The sequence below is a fragment of the Phaenicophaeus curvirostris genome, chromosome 2, assembly GCF_032191515.1.
Source record: "Phaenicophaeus curvirostris isolate KB17595 chromosome 2, BPBGC_Pcur_1.0, whole genome shotgun sequence".
NCBI classification, from domain to species: Eukaryota; Metazoa; Chordata; class Aves; order Cuculiformes; family Cuculidae; genus Phaenicophaeus; species Phaenicophaeus curvirostris.
In genome coordinates, this window is record NC_091393.1 from 24,326,318 (window position 1) to 24,351,259 (window position 24,942).

At 36.4% G+C, this 24,942-nt stretch overlaps 1 protein-coding gene across 1 annotated transcript in view; it reads left to right on the forward strand.

The window, feature by feature from the left end:
* CSMD1 (CUB and Sushi multiple domains 1) overlaps positions 1-24,942 on the forward strand; it is a 1,116,699-nt gene that overhangs the window by 1,013,015 nt on the left and 78,742 nt on the right. Inside the window, exons 48-50 of the mRNA XM_069851527.1 lie at positions 2,827-2,973; positions 12,205-12,393; positions 17,740-17,925. Coding sequence (XP_069707628.1) covers positions 2,827-2,973; positions 12,205-12,393; positions 17,740-17,925 — 522 coding nt within the window. The remainder of the gene's footprint in view (positions 1-2,826; positions 2,974-12,204; positions 12,394-17,739; positions 17,926-24,942) is intronic.

The following is a 24,942-nucleotide window of genomic DNA, read 5'->3' on the forward strand; positions in this document are numbered from 1 at the left end:
TGTAGATGGGCACAACATCAGCCAGCCTCCAGTCCAGTGGGACTTCCCCAGTCTTCCAGGACTGTTGGAAGATGATGGAAAGGGGTTTGGCCAGCACATCCGCCAGCTCCTTCAGTACCCTAGGGTGAATCCCGTCCGGCCCCATAGACTTGTGACTGTCCAGTCGGGCTAGCAAGGCTCTGACCACCTCCTCTTGGATCATGGGAGCCTCATTTTGCTCCTCTAGCTCCTGGGTTTGTACACAGGCGGAACGACCCTCCTTACGACTAAAGACTGAGGCAAAGAAGGCATTAAGTACCTCAGCCTTTTCCTCATCCCCTGTTACTGTTGTCCCTTCTGTGTCCAATAGGGACTGTATGGTCTCCCTAGTCCGCCTTTTATTATTTATATATTTGTAGAAAGATTTTTTGTTATCTTTCACTGACTTGGCCAATCCAATTTCTAGCTGAAATCCAATTTCTAGCTGAATGATCAGTAAAGGCATCCACTCAACAAAGCAAACCTAGTCATCTGGGAAAAATAAACCCATTAGCCATTGCCACTTGTCAGTCACATCCTTAGGAAATCCCATTTATATTCTAAATCAGAGAAGCTGTAAATGTACAATATATATTCTTTTGAAAGGCTTTTGATCCCGAAAACACTATATTCAGGCTACTTATATTGGATAGCATTCATTTAATACAGAAAATATTATTTACTTTTTTTAATCCCTGAAGTACAAAATTCTGTAATTGAAATTACACAGGAATATCAACTTTTATGTTGTTGTGTTCAGGACAGCATCAAATGACAGGTCAGCACACAAGAAATTGAGTATTTATTTCTTTATATAGACAAACTCCGTAATACTTATAGCAGTACTAGCAGTGGTAGTAATGACAAGAATGGCAGTAACAGCAGCAGCAGCAGCAACAACAACAACAATAATAATAATAATAATAATAATAATAAACCTTCTCTAGAACATCTGGTTCATGCTGCTGACCCTCCTGAACATCAACTAAAGATCTGCCTGCTAGCAACTTCAGGACAAACAAAGCAAACTAAAATATATTACATCATTCCCCTGATCTCCCAATGGCTAAAAAATGTGGTGTGACACGCAGTTCTGCAGACTAATGTCACAGTCACAGGAAAGATTCTCACCTTTTTGTATACACTAGGATTTTAATTCTAAACATAACCTGTTAGCCCCTTTATCTGAGAATTTTGAAAGAACATATACGTTCTTTTGTGAAGCACAGAGAAGCTAAATGAACTGTTATAATAATAATTTTTTATTAATATAATTAAATAATTAAATAATTAAAATAATTAATTTTTTCAAGCAAAAATAGGAACTGACATCAACTTTTGTTATCGTTTATCTTACACTGTAATCATCAAACACTAACCCTTTAATATGAAAAACAAACAAACCACAAGGCATGCTGGGCAACCAACAAAGCTATATTTGTTTCTTCTTTTGTTATTTATTCTTTAGAGTTTATTTAGTAATACTTACTTGCTGTCATTATAGTGACTGAACTACAGTTCTAATAGACTAGAGGTCTGGTTTAATCTTTATAGTGTGCTGTGGATTTTATAGCCTCCCTTTTGTACCTGAAATGCCCTGATCAGAAAATCATAGAATCATAGAATAGTTTGGGTTGGAAGGGACCTTAAAGATCATCCAGTTCCAATCCCCCTCTAACAGGTATATAACTTATAAGATATATATATATACTTATTTGTATTCAGTTTTTAAGTTTCTTTGAATCCGTTTCATTATCTGTGTTGTCATGCAACATAAGAAGAGCTGATCAGGCTGCAGCTGCTCAAACTCAGCAAAAATTAATGAAGCAGACTCTTCATTTGAAATAGCTGCTGTGGACGAAATAATGTTGGTTGAACGTGGCTTTACTCAAACTAAAAAATGCAGAGCAGAAGCCATAGTGAGGATGTGAAAGGGAGGAGTTCAGCTAGGGAAGAAATCGCCTTCAGATGGAGGAAGAAGGCACCATTTGTGTTTTAGAAAGCTTTCAGCTGGAGACTTGTTTGATACATAGATTTATTTTTTTTTCTTTAGCATCTATGCTGCTTTGTTACATAGTCAGCTGCTAAATCATTATTTGTGCCTCTAGGGTGCTATTACATTTTTTGTGGTGAAGGTATTTCTCTAGGACCAGGACATATTTTTTCAGCATCCTCTATTTACCATAATTATATATCTTTTTACACTTAAATGATGCTATAATAAACACACTACTTTTAACAGTACTAAATCCTAATGAAGTATGTGTTGTAAATTCGTAGCGCTTGTACTCATAGTACACAATATGTGTACTCCACATCCAGTGTGGTAATCTTATCTGCAACAGAGCTGCATTCACTATGTAATATGGTGGTGTTTAAAATACTAGCTGCACCAGGTCAAGGAATGTATGGATTTGCTGCCACTCACTAGATGGAAAAGAGTTTAAATAAACATTAGATATAAAAAGACACAGAGTAGAGACATAAACTCATTCAAAGTAACTCTTCCAAATAGAACTGTATCAAAGAAATAGATCCACTATTTTTTTCAGTGTTTATGGCAAAAACTCTCATTATTTTATATTTCAGTTTGTACCAAGTTTTTTATTGTGCCCTCTAGTGAAAACCAAAAACTGAATGGGTAATTTAAATAGAGATCTGTTAATTATTTCACTGTCAACAATGTATCACATTATTTCTTAATTATTCCTTGTATATTCACATTCACAGCTGAGCTAAAATATGGATAGGATTACTGAAACTAGTAGTGCTTTCAAACTTCAATAATTTCTTTATTAATCTCTGAAGGTTCTTCTGGCCAAAGCCCTCTACTGGTTGCTTTAAGTGGAAATCATACTGGACAAATGAACTATACAAGCAAAACGAACCAGTTGTATCTTCGATGGTCAACTGATCATGCAACCAGCAAGAAAGGATTCAAGATCCGTTACTCAGGTAACTATTAACAATTTTCATTAAATTATGCTTTGTGGTTGCATGTAGTTTGCTGCTCTGCAAACTGTGTCACTGGCAAAACTTTGGGTTTTTTGATTGAGGGTTGGTCTACGCCGCTGGCAACAGGCAGGGCATAACTATCTTGAAGAGGAAAACCATCTTTGTGCAGGAGTTAGAAGGGCCCATTGAAAGAGCTTTAAACTAGATTTGAAGGGGGAAGGGTTTAAATTCAGGCTCAGTAGAGATAAGCCTGGGGACAACGTGACAATATTTGAAGGACGGCATGTTAGCAAGGTCCCAGAGATCCAAGATCTGCCAAGATACCAATGTGTGCAGCATGAGGAATAAGCAAGAGAAGCTCAAAGCTTTAGCCCAATCCCAGAGCTACGTCATCGTTGGCATAAGTGAAACCTGGTGGGATAAGTCCTGTGACTGGAGTGCTGTGATGGACGGTTATAGGCACTTCAGGAGGGATAGGCAGGGTAGATGATGCAGGAGCGGGGTGGTACTGTATGTCAGGGAGGGATTGGATTGTATAGCATTTACAATTGGTGGCAACATGGTTGAGAGCCTCTGGGTAAGGATAAAGAGGAAAGCAAATAAAGCAACTGTTGTGGGAGTCTTATTATTGACCATTCTGCAAGGACGATGACACCAATGAATCATTCTACAAGGAATTAAAGAATATCTCTAAATCAACAGTCCTTGTCCTTATGGGTGATTTTAAATTCCCAGCCATCAACTAGGAATATTGTACAGCAGACACAAACAGGACCAGGAAATTTCTGGAGCATTTTGAAGATAACTTCTTAGACCAGATACTAAGGGAGCTGACTAGTAAAGATGCCCTCATAGATTTGTTGTTTGTAAGCAGAGAGGGGGCTCATGGGTGATTAGTGGCTGTCTTAGTTGTGGTGACCAGGAAGAAATTGAGATTCAAATCATCGGCAATAGGAGGAAACCTGCCAGCAAAACCTTGAACCTGGATATGGGGAGAACAGACTTTGGGCAAGAGAGAAATACTTGACAGGAAGCTGAGGACACTTGGTTTGTTCAGCTTGGAGAAGAGGAGGCTGAGGGGTTATTTCATCGCAGTCTACAACTTCCTGAGGGTGGGCAGCACAGGGGGAGGTGCTTATCTCCTCTGCCTGGTGACCAGTGACAGGACACAAGGAGTTCAGATTGGGCATTAGGAAGAAGTTCTTTGCTGAGAGGTTGGTTGGTGACTATGGCTACCCAGGGAAATGGTCGCAGCACCAAACCTGTCAGAGTTCAAGAGGCACCTGGACGAAGCTCTTAGTCAAATGGTTTAGTTTTAGGTAGTCTGTGTGAAGCAGGGAGTTGGATTTTGTGATCCTTACGGGTCCCTTCCAACTTGGCATGCTCTATGATTCTATGATTCTATGTACTATTTAGCATCAAACTAGGACTTGTAATTTAACGTCTGTTTCTCTGAAGACAATAATTTATTATCATGTACATTTTGAGGGCATGTAATCATTCCCTTGCAAGTTCAAGGGAAGAACAGCACTTAGACTTGGTTGTTTTCTTATTTTGCCAGAGATCTCCAGATTAATATTTCTCCAATGAATACGTCTTACTGCATTCTGCTATCTTGCCTTACCAGGCCTGGAGCAAGGCTTTTAAAATATAATGGGATGGATATCCCTTTTATTTGCACAGAAATACTCAAAAGAGAATTTTTGATCCTGAAATGGTGCATGGTGCTCCACCTGCAATTCTTTGCACAATTATAAGGTTTCCTATATCCTTGAGTTGCAATTCACAGCTCTTATTACTACGGTCTTCTTCATGCACAAATAGGAGGAAAACCTGGGGCAAAAAATCCCTTACTTCTTCAACAGGCTGTATGTGAACCTTGTGTTGTGATGATATGAAAATATGTAAACAGTCTGTCTAAACACTTTTAAAAATATGTCCCAGAACTGCAATACCAGATTGTGCTCTGTGTGTAGACATATTGACACTTACCCTGTATGCAGACTATTTAATAAGTTTTCCCATATACCTTTTCAAGACACATTGCACCTAAAAATCATGGATCATTTGCATGATGTAAAGAGTAAGAGAGAGAGAAACATGATAATTACTGTCTTTGTTAATGTTTACTTTTCCTGTGTTTGGACTTGATAAGGGATGTAGAGGTTGTGTTAGTTAATTTTAGTGGCTAATAATATTGATGTCAGTATAGATTATGTAAAACAAGGAATAGTAAGAATGCTGTAGACAAACATTTCATCAAGCACTAGATAGCTCCCTTTTAGTCATCCTAAATGTCATTTAGGGAGATGATTCTCAGAGAGCTCACTTCTTTCCTATACCGTCTGTGAACTCTGGAAAATTTCTCTTGTTAATGAAACAGAAGATAAGAACTGAGCTCAGAGCATAATAATGGTCATTGTTTTAGGGACTTAAGAGCTATGAGCAGACTACAAGCAGTCAGGAAAAAGAAAATAACTTAGTAAAGCATTATCTCTGCCTTGTAAGCAGTGTTTGGAGTATTACTACAGACAAACTAAAACTGAGGGATGGGGGAAAGTCAATTTATTTTCAAGCATACCAGAGACTCATTTAGGGTTTTTTAGGGAGAAGGCAATTGGAGGTCCTAATAGATGGATTGAGAGTGTGGAAGAAGGAGCAAAGGGAATCTGTCATGTGATAACTCTCAGATGTTTAGCAGATAAGGGAGCTGGGATGATGGTATGAATTTAAAGTGAGGAAGTAATACCAGAGTTGTAGGAATAGAGTTCCTGTGAAGGATTTTTTTTGTAAGTATCAAATTACTAAGGAGACTAATTTTAAAGGAATGAGAAATTATTTTAGGCCTTTGCATATACAAGCCCCATGTTTTGCAGTAGTGAAGAAGTGGTTGATCTAATTTTTAGGCTCAATTCATCAGTTATTATGGCACTCGCCACAACCAATAATAAAACTGGGGGACTAGAGAGAGATATGCAATGATTATGGCTATGTTTTAGGAACAAACAACTGTTTTGCTTTTTTCTGCTTCACTAACAGTCAGTGCCTGCATTTTTCTCTAAACTTCTGTATACTTTACATGAGATTCAAATGGAAATAATCAGCATGAAAGAAAAGTAACACTGAGTGGCAGCAGAAACAATTGGATTTGAATCCTGATGAGGGAAAGCAACATCATGAAAGCAGGCAAAATACAGAATCCCAAAAAGGCTATTGATACCGTGGCAGCTGTGACTGAGCCAGCAGGCTTCTTCATAATGAAGACTTTAATGAAATGAATTACTGCCCTTCCACAATCATCCCCATCTCCAGCTATGCCTGTGCACAAAATTTTGCAGATTTTAGTTTTGTCACAACTAGATTTCTTTACAAATTTTCTTCGCTTTTAAAAAGTGTTAGAAGCTTTCAGAAGAGTGTTTAATATTGCCTTTAGGAGATGAGCTTACCTGTATAAACTATTTGTCTAATGTTACTTGTAAGTTTTCCATCTTGTGGTTGAAGGTTTTTTGCTAAATCTTAGTAGAAAAAAGCTATAGCATTAGAGCAGAGGGGTATTCTTTCAAGAACTTTGAATATTACAGAGGCACTAGCATAATGTTGATCTAAATAATAAATTTCCGATCTGCACTAACACCTAGGTATTAAAGGGTCTCTTCCTTAATCTTGTTTGTATAGTATAGTGAAGCTAGGAGAGGAAGAACCAGTTCAATTTTTTGCAGCTCCAGGGAGGTAATCCCCTTTTTCTTTGAAAGGTATGTAGTAAGGTAAAATCACTACAATAGATGCCAAAAATTTAAGTAGAAGTATTGCATGATGAAATAATTTTTTATTTTTTTTTTTTTGTAAATGCTTGCTTGTTGTATTGTAGTGCTTAAACTTGACTTCCTGGTGAGGCTGGGTTCCACCAGAACTATTCAGCTTATTACACATATGGAAATTGGAAGGAATGAAAGTACAACACAGCACTTGGCACTCCCATTAGAGTGATGATTTGGGAAGCAGAGGGGTACCTATCTTGCTACTTTGCAAGTTCACATCGCCTCTATAACATTTACAGTCTTTGGTTTAACTTTTGATTAATCATTCAAGAATAAATAAGGCAAGTGCTTACTTGACTAATTTGTAATTAGCTTCCAGTAGAACCGTGCGTATATACATACTAAAATCCACACCACAGATTTCTGTTACCTCTATTTCACTCTTGTAACCTCAACTGTTATTGTGAGAAGCTTAACACTTCACCAGTCATATCATCTCATTTTTAAGCTTTGTACCTGTGAAACAACTGTTCCTGTTTCCTCTGTATTTCAAGTTAAAAGAAAATGCTGTTAACTGGTTTGCGTTTATCATTACATTTTACAGCAGCTGGTTAGAAGTGACAAAGAAATTGTATGAAGAAGTTGATCAGATTCTTTATAATTGTTTCTTCTGTGTTTCCTAAAGTTTTAGGTGGCGATTTCCTGTAGTAGATACAGCAGGAAAGTCACACAATAGAGATTTATACAGTATTTTGAATCAATAACAGCATAAATAGAATGATTTATAAATGCTGAACCATCAGTAAGAACATCTGTACTTTAAATAGAAGGTTATTTAGTCAGATATTTAATTTTTGAAGAGGCTGACATCCACAATTGTATCACTGAAAAGAGAATAGGCCTGAAATAAACTGAAAATAACGTATGGACTGGATGATCCAATAATTATAGAACAGTGTTAGTAATCAGAAGAGGAATGTTTGCTTTAATTGTGCAACCTCAACTAATCACTTAAGCCAATGTATGATTATTTATCTATAAAGTGAGAATGTTTAAAGTGAGAATGATAATAAACTTCTGCTTTGTTAGATATTTCAAGAACAGCAACACAAAGGACAATTAAGCATTCAAACAGGAAAGTTAGAAAGAAGGGAGGCACTGAACTGTGACTTTTTATCTGTCAACAAAAGATCTAGCATATAAGCTAAAAAAACAATGTGAAATTTGAAAAAAAGGCTTTTTGTTTGTTTATAATTTCAAACAAGGGACAGTACTGCAGTGAATAGTTATATGTATCTTTTTCATATAAGTTTTTGAACTATTGATCCAAGACACTGTTGGGAAATCAAGTCTTTGCTAAAATAAATTCTTAGAGAAAATGACATCTTTTTCACTGTAAGACTGAGATTTGCAAAATCATTTGAGGTGCTTGGACATCCAGTTTCAAATAATTTTAAATTAGAAATGGGAATTATTTAATTGAGCCTCCCTTAGAACTCCTCAAACAGCTTTAAAAAATCTCAGCATAAATGTTTAGATGTTCCAACTCTAAAGAGAATATGTTTTGTGAGAAGAAGAATATAATCCTGGAAATGTAAAATCAGTGTCTATCTGTGGACATTTCCACATATCTGTTGACTAGTGATGTGTGATATAACCAGACAGTTATTACCCTGTTGGTCTTCAGCTGCAAGAGACAAATGGATGTTGTGATTATAAGTGAGATAAAATGTCCAGCATGTTGCCTTGCAAAAAGCATCGATGAAGAATGTGGGTGCTATGTCCCTCACAAAAATAAATTAAATCTGTAAATGTAAACCTACTTTATGTCACTGGAATGGCTTCATAGAAGTTTATCACTTTTTGTGGTAAAACACTTACAATCCCAGATGAGAGCATTATACCTATAATGGCTAAGATTCATGTAATTCCAGGACAGATCACCTCTCAGAAACTGTCTGGGGAAAAAACCCAGCCTTTTATCCCAGTGTTCCTTGATACAAGGCTACAGTATTTTATGATCAGTGTGTAGAGATTCCTGCATAAACCCAGAATTTTCTCTAAGCTGACAGTGGCTGTAGTTTTCATTTTGACATTTTTCAAGCATTTGCTTACGCTTAAGATCTTCTGGCATTTTTTTATATCTTTCCTTATGTGTGATTCTTCAGTCAACACAACAGTTCCTGATCTCAGAAGATATTGTGTATACTTCATCCTGGACTCTAAAGGGAGTTCAGTTTAAAGAACAGATTCAAAGTTACTAAACTGTAGATTAAGAAAGGATATGTATGGAGTCTTATCAACGTTCCTTTACTGTCTCAACGCGTGCTAGTCTTCAACAAGATATTTTGCTGCCTTTGTAGAAAAACTAGTTTGAATTTTGGTAGGACTTTTACATGGAAGAGAAATTCAGGCACTGCTTGCCTGCAGTATTGTTGTTTTCTGGCATACTAACTTCAGACTGCTGCAACTTAAAAATATTGTCATCAATAAAGATTTCTGTAAGAATAAGAGGTGGATATGATCTATGTTCTATATTCATGTAATATCCAGATAACACACGAAGAGTCATTATAAAAAAAAAAATCCACAGGCAAATTGTATCTTGAAACAGTGAGTATTTTGAAGCTAATAAGGCCTGGAAACTCATCTCATAATCAATCAGGTTTTTTTAAAAAAAAAAAAATCTATATTGAAAGAATAAGTAGTGTTTTTGCCTTGTATCCTTCAAAGTAGACATCCTATCTTAAACTAGAGCATGATCATAAGATTACAGACTATATAATACTGGAATGCATATGTATATATGAACTGGAGTTTGTGAGTTGACTTAAATGCCCTCATTTCCTAAAGGCTGAGTTCTTTTCACTCTAATGATGCTCTTGGGGTTTTTTTCTGGTTGATACATGGTTTTCAATTATTTCCTAAGTACCTAATGAGGTTCATGAGGACGCAAACAGAAATTCTACCACGAGATGCTATGACGGTTGTTATGGTTTGATGCCAGCCAGCAACCACATGGAATGGAATATCCCTTTGGTCAGTTGTGGCCAATTGTCCCAGCTGTGCCCCCTCCTACATCCCCGTGCAACCCCAGCTTCTTGCTGGCGGGGTTGTGTGAGAATCAGAAAAGACCTTGACTCTGTGTAAGCACCGCTCAGCAATAACCAAGCTATCCCTGTATTATCAATACTGTTCTTAGCATCAGAGCCAGCCACCTACTAGCTACTATGAGGAAAATTAACTCTATCCCAGCCAAATCCAGCATAACAGTAAAGAAGTTTTATCAGCTGTACTTAATATTTTACATCCATGCAGATATCTGTTGCAACCAGTGTAGCAGTCTTCCTCCACTTTTTGGTCAGCTCAGTGAAAGAAAATGCATATTATTATGGGTTTCAGAGACACTGTTAAGAGTCATGGAACTGTAAAGCTTGGTAATCTGTGGGCACAGCCTTTTTCTGAGATTTGAGATCCTTTCTATACTGCATTTTGTTGAACAAATCAGTGCACTCCAAGGAATTCACTTCTTGCTTCTTACGTAATCCCACTCCTCCTACCTAGTTTATCCCACTATGTATACTGCATTTTGCATGTAGTTACTATTTCTTTGCTCTTTTCCTTAAGCCTGAAAAAACATTTTGGCCAAACCCTGAGTTGTACTTTTTTTAACTGACGCATACCCACCTGACCACAAGAAAATAATCTATTAGAGTTGAACAAAGTGAAAACGATTCTGCATGAAGGTAGAAAAAGATTAACACAACACAAACATGACAAACCTTGGTGTGAAGGACTTGCGAACGCTGAACAAAGTCTGTGACCTGTTACTAGCAAAGGCAATGCCATATTACTGGGCTACAGGATTACATTTCATCTTAATGGCATATTATATTTAGGACTCACTTGCTATTCTTAAGGTTTCCTAAGATATTTAAAATTAAATAGTACTTAGAAGGTTACTGGAGATGTCTTCAGTGCTCTTAATCACTGGTCTTTTGGTCTTAGGCAGCTCCCGTTGCAATAACAACATCATTTTTTCTTTAATGAGTTGAGAAGAAAAATTAAGCCACGTTTATTGTGCTTCTTTAAATGAGAAATTCCTTTTGAAATTTAAAGAGTAGTTAATAATTTAATTCACTTAGTTAGACGTGTAACTGAAGGTCGCTGTGCTTATAATGGATACAGAACATGGCCACAAAAATTGTTGTACTGGACAGTCTTAAATTATATAATTTCATCTTTGTTTTTGTTTTCTTTCCCTTTTGTTTTTTTTCCCTTTTTAGTTTCTTTGAGTAATCTCCTAAGAATGTAAAAAAAACAAAATAGAAGTAGAAATAACAAATTATTTCAAGTAGAATAAAGAATTATTTCAAGTAGAAATAATGTTGCTTAATTAAGAACTACAATTCTTTAAATAGATGCCAACATTTTATAGGACTGTTAATACACGACCTAGTTTTACTGCTTTTGTTAGGAGGCATTTCTTAGAAATATTGACTTTGATACACTGCATCTAAATCTACACATTTAAATGAAGTGTCTCAGTTAGGACTCTAATCAACTCTGTGATCTCTCTGCAGGCAGTGAACAGAAACACCCATCTTTAGGTGGAAATTGCTATTATAGGTGCATCTTAGGGTGATGAAACATATATTAAAATACATAGATAGGTATTGAAAGCTGAAAGAAGTAAATCAGAGAAGTGTGAAAGAAACAAATAATATGAAAACTATTTATAGATGTAAACTAAATTACGTAACTTTATGCACTTGTGAAATACAATAACAACTACTAGGTAATTGTCTAGAAAAATATATGAGGATCATAGTATGCCTAAAACACATTTCAACATGATGCAGAGAGTAGTGTAACAGCAGCCACAGTCAGAGCCCTTGGTACTAAAGTTTAGTTATTGGTGGAGCTCAACCGTGCCTTCCCAGTGAAGAATGTTCATAGGCTTATTTCAGTGCTGAATGTTCAGCCAGATTTATTTTCTATAACCCATGGTTCTACCATGACTCTTCTGAAAATACATTAATCTCTGTCAGCTTGACATGCTGCACTACTGCAAATATAAGGCACTAGTATGTTAATACGGAGCTAAGGTAATTTTTTTCACATTGGTTTTATCCAGTGCTAAATGATTGCATGCAACAAATAGATTTGTGTTAGGCTCCACACTTAGATATCTAAATGCAAGATTTTTAAAATAAAACTGTTCATAAAAAAAATCCATATTGTGTAGCTCAAATGTTTTTAATTTATAAGTTTATCACATTTGAAGTAGACTGTTTACTAAGGGTCAACTTGATGAACAAATCATAAGTTTCCTGATTGCAGCTTTGTTATGTTCAATAGCATAAACTTGTTTGTGATTATAAACTGTGATTTTGAAATTCATGATACTTCTGCATAAGAAGTTTGAAATTTCACTGGTTTTAATATTTTTAATTTTTTTTTTTTAATTTAGCTCCCTATTGCAGCTTAAGCCCTATATTGAGGAATGGTGGAATTGTAAATAAAACTGGTGGTCCCGCTGGAAGTAAAGTTCGCTATTACTGCAAACCTGGGTACAGAATGATTGGTCGCAACAACGCAACATGTAAGCGTCACCAAAACGGCATGTACCAGTGGGATTCTCCTGTGCCAATCTGCCAAGGTAAGACATTGTTTTCTTGTTTAAAATGTTTCTGTTCTATGATTGCAAAGAATATTTTACAAAAGAAAAAAAAAAAAAAGATACAGCGTTGCCAGTACTGCTGTATGCCAAGAGACATGTTTATATCATAAGTTTATCCAAACACATGTTGACTTCAGATGTGTGCAGAGCTAAAGTATTAAGAAGTAGATTAATGCAGTCAAATTCAGACAATATGAAAACCAAGTTTTTAGTACTTTGTTTATTCAGTAAATACTCTTCTCCAAAGTAGCAAGTGATAGGACAAGATGAAATGGCTTCAGGTTGCAGCAGAGGAGTTTAGATTGGATATTTGGAAAAAATTCTTCACTGAAGGGTTGTCAAGCAATGGAACAGGCTGCCCAGGTAAGTGGTTACGTCACCATCCATGGACGTATTTAAAAGATATTTAGATGTGGCACTTAGGGACATGGTTTAGTGGTGGATTTGGCAGTGTCAGGTTAATGGTTGGATTTGATGATCTGAAAGATCTTTTCCAGCCTAAAAGATTCTATGATTATGCATCACTTTAGCTTATGCCACACATCTGCTAAGACTAGTTAGTCTTTGTCAAATATTTACAATCTTCTTGTTTGAAAAGCCACACACAAACTACAGAGGAGAAACATAAAATAGTACAAAGCACTTAAACACAGTTGATTTTATTTAAAAATACTTTTTCATATATTATTCAGTAAACAGTGGAGACTAAGTTGTATGTCAGATAATACTAGGAATGTGAGAAAAAGGAGAAAGACTGAAAATTCTGTCGATATCACAGAATTCTAACAGGTTTTCATGCCTGATTCTAGTCTGCTTTTTTTTCATAGGAAGAAATGGTGGTAAAATCCATATTTAAGACTTGTTGGGACTTCTTTGATTAAAACCTGGGTTTAGTTATTCCTTACATTGCAAGATGTTAAAAGCAGTGCTGCATGTCTGCTTCAAGATGAGTATTTTGCATAAGGTTCCATCAAGGATGACTCAGATCATTCTAGAACAAACATAAGAAGTTCTACTTTTGCACCTTAAAAAAAAAAAAAATTAAAAAGGCCAACTGAGATTTAGCATGGTGCTTACTTTTCTGTTCACAGTGTTTTATTTGCAAGAAAAAAAAAGCTGCAGAAATTTGGCTACATTTGAAGAACTCAAAGGAGTACAGTTCGTAACTTTTATAAAGAGTGATCAGGTGACTAAATATTTGTTCAGGATAAGCATTTTCATGCCTATATGGACCACGCCAGAAACAGGTCACTGAGTGATGATAAATGCTTGTGCATCAAATTTAGGGATTTTACAGTGTATGGAAGTAAGACCAATGTCTGATTGTAATGTAGCCTTCAAATGATTTTCTGTATACAGTGAATTTATATGCTTTAAATATGAATAATATGTAAGTATCTTAAAGAGATATAGATGTATGGATATTTTAAAGAATTGTCATAAACTTTAAATTTACTAGGTCTAACAAGAAACAAATTCCAGCCACATGTGAAGAATTATAGAGCAACTAAAACTGCATCTTAGTTTCCAGGTAGTGAAAGGCTTTTCCCCTTCTATTGGTTACCTATTCTTGGGAAGAATTATATTTTTCTGCAACATAATAAAGATAATTAAGTTTGACTTGTGTATTTTTTTTGCTCTGAATGCACATCTCGCTGCTGAAATTTGACAGTCTCATCTAATCATTGACCTAAGAATCATGTTTACAATTCCTCAAGCCTGAAGTCTTCCTGACACCATTCTTGAGCATTTTCCAGTCATCTGAGAATCTGGGAGCTTCAAAATACTTGGATGTGGGACAATAGTGACATTGTTTCCACTGGCCAAAGATGATATGCCATTTCAGTTTACTTCATATAACTTTGCTTCAAACATCAAAGTACTTGCTAGTTAGTGGAACTGGCTGTGCTAATATGCTTTGTTTGGACACTAATGTTCTAAAAGCCATTAGCAGCCTCAAGGATTTAGTAGCAGCAGGAATATTTTTTTTCCAATCCTGTTTTCTAGGGGAGAAGCAAACAACAAATAGACTGTAATAGGAACAGTGCTAGAATGCCAAAACTGCTTCTATGATTAGCAGCTAAATCAGGAGTGAGAATAACCTCACAATGTAGCAGTACAAAATTCAGCAGCAGCTGAGGAAGGAAGAGAGGCAGTAGAGGACTGAGTTTCAACATTAGGAATTAAAGTAGTGAAGTGTGATGGGTAAACATAGATTCTGGGGTACTGTAGTACACTGGACATTGCATCAGACCGGACAGAACTGAGAGACCAGCCTGGATGTGACCTGGGCATCACAGAATTGTAGCATCACAGAACAGCCAGGTTGGAAGAGCCTCACCGGATCATCGAGTCCAACCATTCCTATCAAACACTAAACCATGCTGAACCACGCATCGTGTATCTTTTATTCTTTAAACTAACTTGCATATACAATAGCCTTGAGATTTTCAGTGGCTTCTAGAAAGGATATTGCTAGAGATGAAGAGCAAATGCTAACTGAAGCATTTGATTCTAACATGAACTAAATAGACCTGGTTTTTTTTTGTTTTCAAACAATGTAGTCAATTTTCCTTAACCACTAAATTTTTTGATGTTAGTTCATGTTTGAAGTATTTAGAGGGACCTCTAACAAGGTCCACCTGTACCTACAGACATGTAGATGGAGACGTGGATACACTGTTAGTTCTGACTTTTGGTTTTATACTACTAAATGCATGCAAAACTGACAGAGAAATTGTTGGTTTGATAAGAGAAAGGGGACTTGAAAAAAGTTGTCAGGAACTTAAATCTTAACACAATTGCATTCTGTATCCATCATTCAAAGACATTGCCACAAGGCAGAAGAGAAGTTAGAGGCTTGTTAGAATGGGGAGAGACATAGTGCAAGGCTCTGGAGACATTGGAACGTTGTACGGTGAGCATGACTGGAAATGGAGAATGCATTGACGTGATGCAGGAAAACAGAGTGACTGTGGCTTTCTGTAAATTTGGCATGCAAACAAGCATGTTGCAAGTATTAAATTCTGCTTATGGGAGAGAGGGTCAGAGGGTAGTCCTAGTTGTAAGCAAAGGATCACATTGGTTATTAGGGAATTAGTTAGAGCATTGAACCAGGTGCAGATCTGCTGCCTGTCTTGGGTGTAGCTGAGCCCTGAGAAACTACCATTCCTGCCATGGTTGCCTTGTGGGGAATGACTCCTAAAGCAAAGACCTTCTTCCAGATGCAGCAGAGCTTGCTTTTGTCCTTCTCCTTCTCCACTTTCTCTAACGCCATTAAGACCAGTAGTTGTGGGTCTCCAGAACCCCTACCTTACTACCTCCCTCTCCCTTCTTTGTCCCACTATTACTCCTTCGAGTGGCAGGAAGCTCAGTCCTTTCCCACTGAGGGAGAAATACTCAATGGATAAGAGCAACACTGGTAAGAGTTTGAGTCATGGAGGAAGCAGCCTATTTTGGAAAATTGCTACAGTTCTACTCTTGTTAGCAGTATGACAGATTCCAGGTGGAAGCAAACAACCGGAATGAGCAAACCATTCATCATTTTATAATGCTTACCTCTCCTCATTATAATCATATGCAAAGTAGTGTGTTGTATTTAATTTAAACGCATCAAATGTGACAACTTGGGAATATTGAAAACAAGTTTGAGAGTTGTGTCGAAGGTAGCATGACAATATGTTGTGAAATTAATCATTTGTATTGAACTGGGTAAATGACAATAAAAATTATACTTTTTGAAAAATACTGGTTTTCATCTCTGTTAAACAGGTTTCAGACAAAGGCTCCCAGTTCATCTTTTGAAATATATTTACTTTATTAAAATAATAAAACTTCATAGTGTCAAGGGGATAGGAAAAAATACTCAAAGGACTTTTTAATTTTTTAAATATTCTAATTGCCTCTTAAAATTGACTGTGTATGAGGAAATGATATTTTAATTTGCAAAATTCCACTCATTATTAGTAAATATTTAGTAAGAAAGCATCCAGGCTGTTTTTAAACACTGTATTTACTGAAGAACAATAAGCTGGATGCCAAACTCAAAGCAACTAGTGATTCTGTAGACACATACATTGGTTTATAAGAACTCTTTAAATAGATTTATTGTACCAATGTCATGGGTTCTCTGCTCCAATTTACCATTTTGCAGAAAATAATATCCTTTCAGAGAAAATAATGCTATGACTTTCCCTTCAGAAGTGCCACAGGGCAAACATAAATTCTTACTAGTATTACTGATTTACTCAAGTACTTAGAGTTAATGTGTATGCATAACTATTTTAAAATAAAGCATAGCATTAAAGGAAATTTAAAGAAAGGATACTGAAGAGTTACCTTTCTTCTTTTCATTATCAAAATCAAGGGGTCTGAGGAGTCAGATGGCAGAAGGCAATCCTGTTTTTGGGAACTTTCCTAAAAAGTGACTGAAATATCTATTTTCATAATTATACCCTGCCGTAAAATTATATATTAGGCGATATTACTAAACAAACTGTACTGAGATCTGGGAAAAAAAAAAATATAAACAATAAAAAAACCCTAAATGCTACTCAACTTCACTAAGTTGACAGCGAACTAAACTTTGTGAGTCTAAAATAATGACTGCTCTCCTGGAGAGGCTTTCTGAGGGAGCAAAAAAAAGTGAAAATAATTAAGTTAGTAATTTCCTTCATGATGTGGAAAACTAGTAAACCTAGAATTCACATAATATATAGCATTCTGAAATTAATTAGTCAGCTATGTAAATAAGTGTTTAAATATCTGAATAATGCTCTTAATTTCAATAGAACTCTTCCCCGTCTAGAGGTAGATGTTTTTCTTATCAGACAAAACATGTTAAATTTAATTCTTAAAAAACATTGGTTTATATCCATAGAACAAACAAATATAAAGTTTTGTTTATAATAGTGCAGGAAAGAAATAAACCCCGGGAGAATGGAAACACTATTAGAAATGATTTAAGAATTTTCCCATTCATTTCTTGGACCAAGTCACTGTGGACACTTTCCTGATTTTTTCCCAGCAAATAAGCCATTATCCTTAGTTTGTTTTGAAATTTTTGCCTCTATAGTGATTAGATTACGCAAAATAAGGATTTATAAAACATTTGTCTTTATTACACGCAAAGTGTTTATCAGTGTTTTAAATACTTCTATATTTGTCGGGTTTTGTAAATAAGATGGAAAATCAATTCCAGTTGTTATGAATGAGATATGTCAAAATTACTAATTTGTTTCTTATTTTAGTGGTGGGGCAATATTTTAAACAAAAAAAAAATGAGAAAATGCCAATTCTTCATCTTTTTCTTTTCTTTCTTTTCAGCTGTATCTTGTGGTATTCCTGACTCCCCTGGGAATGGTTCAGTTATAGGTAATGAATTCACTTTGGGCAGTAGATTGATATATGAATGTAATGAGGGCTTCAAGCTAGAATCTAGTCAACAAGCAACAGCAGTGTGTCAAGAAGATGGATTATGGAGCAACAAAGGGAGACCACCTGTTTGCAAATGTAAGTGGGCATGTATTTCTCAAGTATATTTCCCTTGCATCTTCTCAGGAAAATTTTCACTGGTATAAATATGGCCTGAACTGGCCATTCGGGAACATATGATCATTTAGCATTTGGTAAAATAATTTATATTATTAAAAAACCCTTGTTTATCTGCTTGAAAAAAATCTGAATTGAAATTGTTATTTAATTCATTTTCATGTGTATTTCCTATCTTTTTTAAAAGTAAAAATTACAACCTCCAATTACAGTCTATCATAATATAGTTTCTAAAGTAATAAGAGTAAAAACTATCTTAAAATACTAGCAATGTGGGTAATTAAGCTGGATGAGAGTCCTTTAGTCTTCATTTTTGCCCTCTGTCAGAAGCAGCCAGGAGCTCTGGCTTATCTACCACGAGTCATCTACTACATGACATGGTCTCTCGTTTGCAATGGGCTACCACTGCCTGTCTTTGTACTCAATCCAAGCAATAATTAACTGAGCCTGATTTCAAGTATGCGATTTGAAATATACATTAGGATATAATCTTAAATTATTAAGTGCTATAATATTATACTTAAAATTTTTGAGTGTTAACTCATAATCTTGAGTTAGCTAGCAAACAGTATCTGTGCATGTTTTCCAGATTCTAAATTTGAAAAGCACTTTAGTTTTTAAACAACTAAAATTCAACTTCTTTTCAGAGAAAGAGTAAAGTGGTGTGAATATAAGAATGGCGAAGTTATATGTGATTGTAAAATGGTTTTCATTTCTTTGAATTGTGTTTGATAGGAATGGTTGGACTCGATGATCCTGTGGGTCTCTTCCAACCTGGTTATTCTATGATTCTATGACTCTATGAATTAATTGATAGTAAAAAACTGTTAGAAAATATTACTGAAAGTTACTTCAAGAGATCTTCTAAACAGTCCTGGATGGTGATTATGTAATCTAATCTTGAAGACCTTCCTGACTACCCTATTTTAGCAATTTCTTTATCCTCCCCCTTCAATTTTTTTTCCTGTTATATATAACCTGAATCTATTTTTCCTTAGTGTAAAGTCATTATTTCATTTTGCATCCACAGTGGACAAAAATAAGCTATTTTAGTCTTCTTTCATTCTTTTTAATGTTTGTGAAAACTCTTGGGGTTTTTTCAGTGTGATGGCCAGATCCTCATCCAGCTGCTCACACACTCTTCCTTTTCAGCCCAACAGGGGAAAACAATAGGGTCAAAATCTTGTGAGTCAAGATTGGTACAACAGGACTCAACTTGGGGAAAGTTAATTTAAAATACTGCTAATCAAAATGTCACATACATTTCGGAAAAGGAGAGAAAACTAACACTTTTCTCCCTCTGTTCCTAGGGTCATCTTCACTTCTTTGCTCTTGACTATTCTCCTCAATCCAAACAGTGCTGAGGGATGAGGAATGGGGTTATGATCATTTGATAAAAATCTCCTCTCTGCTGCTCCTTACTCCTCATACATTTCCCTGGCTCTAGTATTAGTCTTCTCCATGGGCTGTTGTCCTTCAGGATAAACTTGCTCTAGCATGGATCCTCTATTGACTGCAGTTCTTTCAGAAAACATCCACCTGCTCCAGTGTGGGCTGCAGTGTGGAAGGTTATTCTGTCATGGTCCTTTCAATGAACTGTAGCAGAATACCAGCTCTGCTGCCTAGAGCACCTCCTCCTCCTGTGACCTTGGAGTTCACTCTGCTGCCTTTCACTCTTTTTGTTCCTTCTTCTTCTGCCTATGCAGAGTTTTATCTTTTCCTAAATACACTTTCCCAGAGATACCACAACCTTAGCTAATGGGCTCGTCTGTGTCCTGTGGCGAGGCGAGTCCTTCCAATTGAAACTGTCCTCTTCTCTTCTCTTCTCTTCTCTTCTCTTCTCTTCTCTTCTCTTCTCTTCTCTTCTCTTCTCTTCTCTTCTCTTCTCTTCTCTTCTCTTCTCTTCTCTTCTCTTCTCTTCTCTTCTCTTCTCTTCTCTTCTCTTCTCTTCTCTTCTCTTCTCTTCTCTTCTCTTCTCTTCTCTTCTCTTCTCTTCTCTCTTCCTACTTTTTGGACGAGTGATTCTCATTATTGTCTTTTGGACAATCTCCAATTGATCTACAACTTTCTTGAATGATAGTGCCTATAACTGAACACAGAAGTTCCTCAAAATACACAAGATGAATTATTCAAAACCAGGTGGGATCACAGACTTGTTCTGAATTCAAATCCATATGTGAAGGGAGGGCAGTGCTCTAGTGTATTGAACAGCACTTCATTCTCTCAGAAAACATTGACAAGGTACAAAGAACATAAGTCGCATAATTAATCAGCAGAAATATAGACAGATTTTTTTTTCAAGGAAGAAGACCATTAAATTACCTGGGGACAATGGCTACGTTGTTAATTATTAACATTTAGCACAACTTTTAATGTGAAAAAAATTGTTTAATGTTTATAATAACCTAGCAAAATACATATAGCACATTTTTCTCTTCCTTTTCAATTTTTTTCGGTTTGAAAAATGAATACTATTACTTCCAAAACACGAAATGCTACGTTAAAATGCTAGTGATCTACATGATAATATTAAAGTCAATATTTTCAAACCGAATTGCTATTCAGAGACAGGCCTGCTTTATCCAGAATTGCTTACTTGCAAAGTGTGGAAAACCTTAAACAATCTTCAGAATAATCTGGGTTTTGGTAGTGCTGCTGTAAGAACAAATGTATTTAGTCTCCAGAGATACAAACACAGCTCAGAAAGGTAAATGGTTAATAAATTAGTTCATTTTATCACAAGGTCTATTAAAATGAAGGTTAAAACTGTTACAGTTTGTTTTGCAAAGGATCTGTGACAACATAATGCCTGCAGCAGATGCTTGAAACTCCTTTCTTTTCATTAAAAGTGTTTACATTGTGTTTGAATCATAAGTAATATGATTCATGCTGTTCATACAGCAAGACACAGGTGGATCATGGACTTTAAGCTATTGAATTTAATTACATGAAATACCAGTCGACAGATATCTATTAAGAAAGCTTAAATGAATGACAAATAAGTAACTTGCCTCTGCCATTCCTCATAGAGACACCTAGCACACGACGAAGGGAACTAGAGAGAGATGTACCTGAAGGGGGCCTACGAGAAAGATGGGAAGGGACTGTTTGCAAAGGCTTGTAGTGATAAGACTAGGGGCAACAGCTATAAACTGGAGAGGGGCAGATTTAGACTAGGTGTAAGAGTGGGGAAGCCCTGGCCCAGGTTGCCCAGGGAAGCTGTGGCTGCCCCATCCCTGGAGGTGTTCAAGGCCAGGTTGGATTGGCCTTGGGCAGCCTGATCCAGTGGGAGCTGTCCCTGCCCAGGGCAGGGGGGTTGGAACTGGATGGGCTTTGTGGTCCTTTCCAACCCAAACTGTTCTATGATTCTGTAATTCTATGATTCTATGATCTGTATTGCTATTTGAAAGCCATTATCAAGTAATACTTTAAATCATACCAATACTCTCTTAAGAGAATGACCATATAGTAGTACCTTTGCATGTGAATATAGGACACTGTGAAAACGTTCTCCAAAAACCTGTAAATTACCATGTTACAGTTGATCAGACGGTTCCAAAACACATCCTATCCAAAAGTTGTAGGTATGTGTTACGTCCTGATCCCCCACATCCCAAAAGTGAGAGAGGGCTGGTGGTTCATTAAAATCAAATACCAGGATGTGAATTAGTGTGATGACAGCACTGTAAAGCTAATTTAAACTAATTTATTAATACTAAGGCAGTTCGCAAATATTCGGTTGTCTGTTAGCATAAACCAACTCTTTATCTGTCATGAAGACACAGATGTGTGTGTATGTACATATAAATTTGGTTAAGTAATAATATGCCTCTCAGGAATTTAAAATGTGAGAGAGAGGGGTGGAGGCATGGGGGGAGAGGGATCAGAGAGTAGAGAAGAGAGGCAAATTAAAGGAAAAACAGAAAATTGGTAGAAAAGATATAGTTCACCTTCCAAAGGATCCCACAATGAAATATAACACTAATATTCTTAAAAAAATGGGAGCGCTCATTGATGGAAAATGGTTTCATCTTTTATGCTTTGGTATCAACTTATGAAGCCTATTTAGGCCCACTAAGTGTTCCTTCAGGAGCTCTGTGTTGCATAAGCCATCACTCAATTATCTCAGAAGGGCATGTGTAGTTGGCCTGAGAAGCAGTGAGCCCCCTGAAACACCTCCTGCATCTCACTGACCAGTGGCTGATCCCTGCTCTCACGCCTGCGTAGAAAGCATTTTATCAGGTTTGAGAACTGATGTCCTTGTGCATCTTCCAAACTAGTTTCAATCTCTTCACCTCAAAACATGGCTGGGAAACACTGGCTTAAGAAAAAAATTATGAGGAACAGTTTATCGGTGATATAAAGCATGGTCCTTAACAATATATCCAAGAAATCTGGATAAATCAAACAACTTTGATCTCAAACTGTAGATAAACACTGGTGCTTGAATGATTCTTTCGTTACTACATGCCATGTATTTTCTTAGGGTTTTTGATTTTGTGGATACTTGAGAGTGATTTTCTTCATGAAATGTAAATACTGATCTAAATCTTGGCTTATCCCTCCACAGCGATTGAACTTCTTAGTTGATGCTATTGAAGTCTGTTCACAAATTTAGTGTTTACCTTTTCTGTGAATAATACAGAAGAACAGTTGTTTCAGACCATTCTTAAACACTGAAAGAACTAGAAAAAAAGAGTTGTGCCTCACTGTGTCAGTAGTAGAAAATGCATGATGCAACAAGAGGAAAAAAGTGAGTTCTGAATCAATGAAGAAGGTCAAACTAAGCTCATTCTGAAGCAAAAGAGAACTTTCTGTCTTCAGAATGTGTACTTCAATGACTTTAGAGAGTTTGTATTTCCTTGTTCAAAAATTCATGTTCCACAAAAAGAAATCTCAGTAATGAGTTTGCTTTCACAAACAATGAATTCCAGAACTAGAAAATTCTGCTAGTTGGAGATGTGATACAGTCCCAGTGTTTGCACTAAGGAGAATTTAAGTATGCACGATGCTTTCAGAAGAACTTGGGTAATCATTAGCCCATAATTCTTTCACAAGTGAAACATCACTTTTGCCATGACAAAGCAACATAAAAAGAAATGTTCTCTGGACTAGCATGAAACATTGTGCCAAAGTGCGGAAAAAAAAAAAATGACAGCAGATGTTATGATTTACTTCCATGATGCTCCTCACTAGATCAGAAGCCTGAATGTGTTCACTTATTGCAAGTTCATGATGTTAGATTTTTTTTTCATTATGCCAAGGTACCCCACCTATTCTCTAAAGCTAAATACTTAATTTGTAAACCAAGAGTATGAATGTATGCAGTGTTATATCATATTTCTGTATAAACACATATAAGATGTACACAGAAAAGTTATATACCATGTGTGTTGGTGCTGAGATCTGGACCAGCAGATATTTCTTAAAAAACATACTGCTGAAACAGAACAACATGTTAGCCTCCGTTCTTATTTGCTTTCCTTTTCATGATAGTAAGTGTATGCATAACCTAGGAAACTGAGTTTGTGATTAATTATTTTTTTACCATTTTAAATGCCTGGAATGGTCCTGTACCTGCATATCTTTATTGCTGTTTTACATTACTCCTTAAATATACTCATTCAAAGATTTAAATATAGTCTTTCAGAGCTTTATGCTAATTTCTTTACTATAAAAAATTTTAAGGAACAGGTAATATTACTTTGCATAATCTACACATTACCAATTAAACTGTAGATATTTTTGGAAGCTGTGTTGTGCAGAACCTCAACAGTGATAGTTCAGACAGTGTTGTTTTAGTCTTTAATTAATTGGAAAATGATTAGAAGCATTTTTTATAATTTTCATTATGCTTGTACAATGTCTAGTTGTAGAACTATGAATCATAAGTATTTCTGGAAAAAAATGCATCAGTTGTATTATACGTGCAAAACGAATGTGTTTATATAAACAGACAAAGATTCACCATCAGCTCCTCATAAATACTGTGCGGTTCCTGGCATTTTCTTATAGTTCAGGGCTCAGCATTGGGGCCAGTTCTGTTTAACATCATTGTCAATAATCTGGATGAGGGGATCAAGCTCACCCTCAGTAAGTTTGCTGCTGAGATCAAGTTGGGCAGGAGTGTTTGTCTGTTGACAATAGAAACGCTCTACAGAGGGATCTGGACAGGCTGGATCGATGATCTGAGGCCAATTGTATGGAATTCTACAAGGTGATGTCTTGCACTTGGGTCACTACAACCCCATGCAATAGGCTTGGGGAAGAGCTGCTGGACAGCTACCCAGCGGAAGAGGATTTGGGGGTGTTGGTTGATAGTCAACTGAATATCAGCCAGCAGTGTGCCCAGGTGGCGAAGAAGGCCAATAAAATCCTGGCTTACATCAGAAAAAGTGTGACCAGCAGGACTTGGGAGTTGATTGTTCTCCTGTACTCAACAGTGGTGAGGTCACATCTTGAATACTGTGTTCAGTTTTGGGCCTCACTACAAGAATGTTGTTGAGGTGCTGGAGTGTATTCAAAGAAGGGTAATGAAGCTGGTGAAGGGGCTAGAGAATAAGACTTATGAGAAGCGGTAGAGGGAACTGTTTAATCTGCAGAAGTGGGGAAACCTTATTGCTCTCTACAACTATCTGAAAGGAGGTTGTAGTGTGGCAGATGTTGGTCTCTTCTCCCAAGTAACAAGCAATAGGATGAGAGACAATGGCCTCAAGTTGCATGAGGGGAGGTTTAGACTATATTTTGGGAAAAATTTATTCACTAAAAGGGTTGTAAAGCACTGGAACAGGCTTCCCTTGGAATTGGTTGAGTCATCGTCTTGTAGATATTTAAGAGACATGTAAAATGATGCTAAGGGAGATGGTGAAATTAGCAGTGTTATGGTAAGGGTTGGGCTTGATGATCTTAAAGGTCTTTTCCAACCCTAATGATTCTGTGATTCCATTCTATGATTCTATTAAGTAGAACATTCAGAAC